The sequence below is a fragment of the Terrapene carolina genome, unplaced genomic scaffold (genome assembly GCF_002925995.2).
Source record: "Terrapene carolina triunguis isolate 2854851 unplaced genomic scaffold, T_m_triunguis-2.0 Scaffold461, whole genome shotgun sequence".
Classification (NCBI taxonomy): domain Eukaryota; kingdom Metazoa; phylum Chordata; order Testudines; family Emydidae; genus Terrapene; species Terrapene triunguis.
In genome coordinates this window covers 89,498-92,467 of record NW_020664812.1, presented here as the reverse complement: position 1 = coordinate 92,467, position 2,970 = coordinate 89,498, and the positions used below count along the sequence as shown (strand labels likewise).

At 55.3% G+C, this 2,970-nt stretch overlaps 1 protein-coding gene across 1 annotated transcript in view; it reads left to right on the top strand.

The window, feature by feature from the left end:
• The first annotated feature begins 157 nt into the window (after positions 1-157).
• The window catches only part of LOC112124132 (cationic trypsin-like), a 29,429-nt gene continuing 26,616 nt past the window's right edge, over positions 158-2,970 (top strand). The window contains exon 1 of the mRNA XM_026658554.2: positions 158-183. Coding sequence (XP_026514339.1) covers positions 158-183 — 26 coding nt within the window. The remainder of the gene's footprint in view (positions 184-2,970) is intronic.

Here is a 2,970-nt window from a genome sequence, read left to right as displayed (position 1 = left end):
GGATGAGCGAGAGGCGAATTAGCCTCTTTGATGCCAGTGGAGCACTCCTAATTTACATGAGGGTGAGCGAGAGGGGAATTGGCCCTATTGACGCGAGTGGAGTCACTCCTGATTTACACCAGGGTGAGCAAGAGCAGAATTGGCCCCATTGATGCCAATGGAGTCACACCTGATTTACACCAGGTGAGTAAGAAGGAAATTAGCCTCTTTGATGCCAGTGGAATCACTCCTGATTTACACCAGGTGAGTGAGAGGGGAATTGGCCCCATTGACGCCAGTGGAGTCACTCTGATTCGGCCCCGGCGCTTGTGCCAGGGGGTCAGAATCTGACACCAGTACGTGAGTGGCCCCACTGAACAAAAACGCAGCCCCTCCCCCCAAAAACCGCATAATCAACACCCTCTGTGTCGAGATCACACATGTCATTTTTGATCATGGCTCAAACACGCCCTGACAGGTCAGAAAGAGGTCCCCGTGCAGCAGAGCAAAAAAGAAGAGAACCAGGCGGGCTGGGCCTGCGAATTACCTGCAGCTCTAGCGTCCGCAGCCTCGTGTGCTCTTTGGACGGAGACAGGCGCAGCGTCGCTTTATAATGTGACTTCCTGGCCGGCCAAGAGAGATCTGGGCTGTCAAATCTGTCCTCAAATCTGAGGATCGCACAATGTCAAGATCTCCAGGTAGGAACCTCCCAACGCCTCCAGGAGCTGTGCCTAAAGGGTGGATTGGCCCAGGGAGCAGGAGCAGGGCGGATAATTGTGTTCTGCCCTTCCCCACGAGTTAATCTCTCTCGGTCAGTCAACAGCCGGCAAGGTAGCTTCCAAAGAACCAGCTCGGATCTCAGTTCCCTCTTTCCCCACCCATCACCGGCTTTTATTCCAGTCCTGCCCGAGGCAACAGGAAGCTGCTGCTAGTGACAGGGTGTGTCAGTCTTCATCCTTAATCCTTCCAAGAAGGAAGAAGTCACATGCTCTTCCTCCTCCAATTCTACAAGTCATTGGGGCCAGCCAGGCGCAGGAGGAGGTGCAGAGGGGGCAGCTGGAGAGGGATTTTTCCAGCACATTTTTGCAACAGAAAAAAAATAAATAACCGGTTCATTAAAAGTGAGATTGGGGACGAACCTCCCGATTTGGGGGGAAATGTTGCAGTCTCGCAAATTCTCACGGGATAGGAGAAAGGCTTCCATCCCAGCCCTAACTCTGGGTCCATTCTGCTCGTATCAACGCCAGGCCAGCCAGGCCTGGAGTTTCCCCATCAACCTAAGGAACCTGACCCTAGAGGACTCCTTAGTAAGAATACCTAGTTGTTCATGAGTAGATCTCCAAGTGCTTTACAAAGGAGTGCTGTGTCATTATCCCCATTGTACAGATGGGGAAACTGAGGCACAAAGCAGGGAAAGAACTACCCCAAAGTCATCCAATTAACTAGAGGGACAACTTCCTTAGGGACAGGGTGGATTCTCCATCACTTGGAAAATGGACATCGCTTTCTAAAAGCACCACACTAGCTCGACCATCAGATATGGGCTGGATGCAGGAATGTGCAAGCAACAGCTCCCTCTGCTGGAAAAAGCTCCATCCCCTCACTCTGACCCCACCCCTCACTGGGTCCCTGTCCATTCCCATGGGGCTTACACAGTGGCAAGGGCCCCTTATCCCCCTGGGAGTATAGAGCCTGAGCCCATTGCTCCGAGAAGGGGGAGCTGCTCTGAGCGTAACTGACGCAGTGACGCTGCCTGAATCTGCAGAGAGCCTGAACCCATTGCTGAGAGAGGGGAGCTGCCCCCAATGTACCTGACTCAGTAACACTGCCTGGGTCTGCAGGGAGCCTGGGACAATTGCTCAGTGAGCAGGGAGCTGACCTGAGTTTGACCTGATACATAACACCTTAGCTCAGCTGTGGCAGGGCACTGGGAATGTCATCACAAGTGACACATCTCAGTGAGATGTCACAAGAGTGATACAGAACTCCCTCAGGGCAGCTCTCATAATGACTGGGAGGGGCCAGTTTGAATTAGGGCCCAGTATGGGGAAGTAGAAATACGCCCACCAGCTGCTCCACACAGATCCTTTATGTTGCTGTTATCTGTGTGGGGAAGCAACAGACGAGGGACTGAATCACACTTGAGTGAGATCAGATGCCCACTCACTCGAGTGAGCAATGCATCAAGGCCAGGTGTAGGGGAGCGGACTCACCCCTGCAGCACCTCCTGCTGGTCACTTCTGGGAATTAGCTCTTCCAGCATCCTGGAGCACCCCCCGCAGGCCGGTGATCCACCATCCTCTGGCCCCGTGTTCCCCCCCAGACCCCGCTGCCCTTGTATCTGGGGTGCTGCCCCCTGGCAGTACACCCCTCAGTACTAGGGTCTCCCCTCCCTGGGGAACCCCCACCCACTATCCCTACCTCACCTCAGGATAAGGCCACTGCCAGTCACCAACTAGCCCCCGCTCCCCAGGGCTGACAGCAGTATAGGCCACTCATCACAGGCAAGGTTGGGTTTGGACCTGCTGCCTTGGCCTACCCCTGGGCTGCCCTCTGCAACCCCCAGTACCCCTTGGCCTCCTACTAGGCCACAGCCTGGGGCTATCCAGGCTGGAGCTCCCCAGCTCCTCAGCCTGTCCCCAGCCCTGCTCCACTCAGGTACTCTGTCTCTGCTCCCTGCAGCCAGGCCCTTCTCTCTCTGAATGCAGAAAGAGACCCCTTGGGCTCCGGGCTCCCAGCCTTTTTATACAGGCCAGCTGTGGCCTGATTGGAGCGTGGCCCTGCTGCGGCTGCTTCCCCAACCAGCCCAGCTTTTAGAGCAGCAGCCCTCTGCCAGGGCTGTTTGAAGCCCCTCAGGCAGGAGCGGGGTAACCACCCCACTACCCCAGGGTAATATGCAATAGTGTCTATTCTTGTTCCTCAGCCCCAATCATTGACGCACACCTCAGCCTTTCCTAGACCAGGAGTACTGGGTTCAACATCCCGTCTACT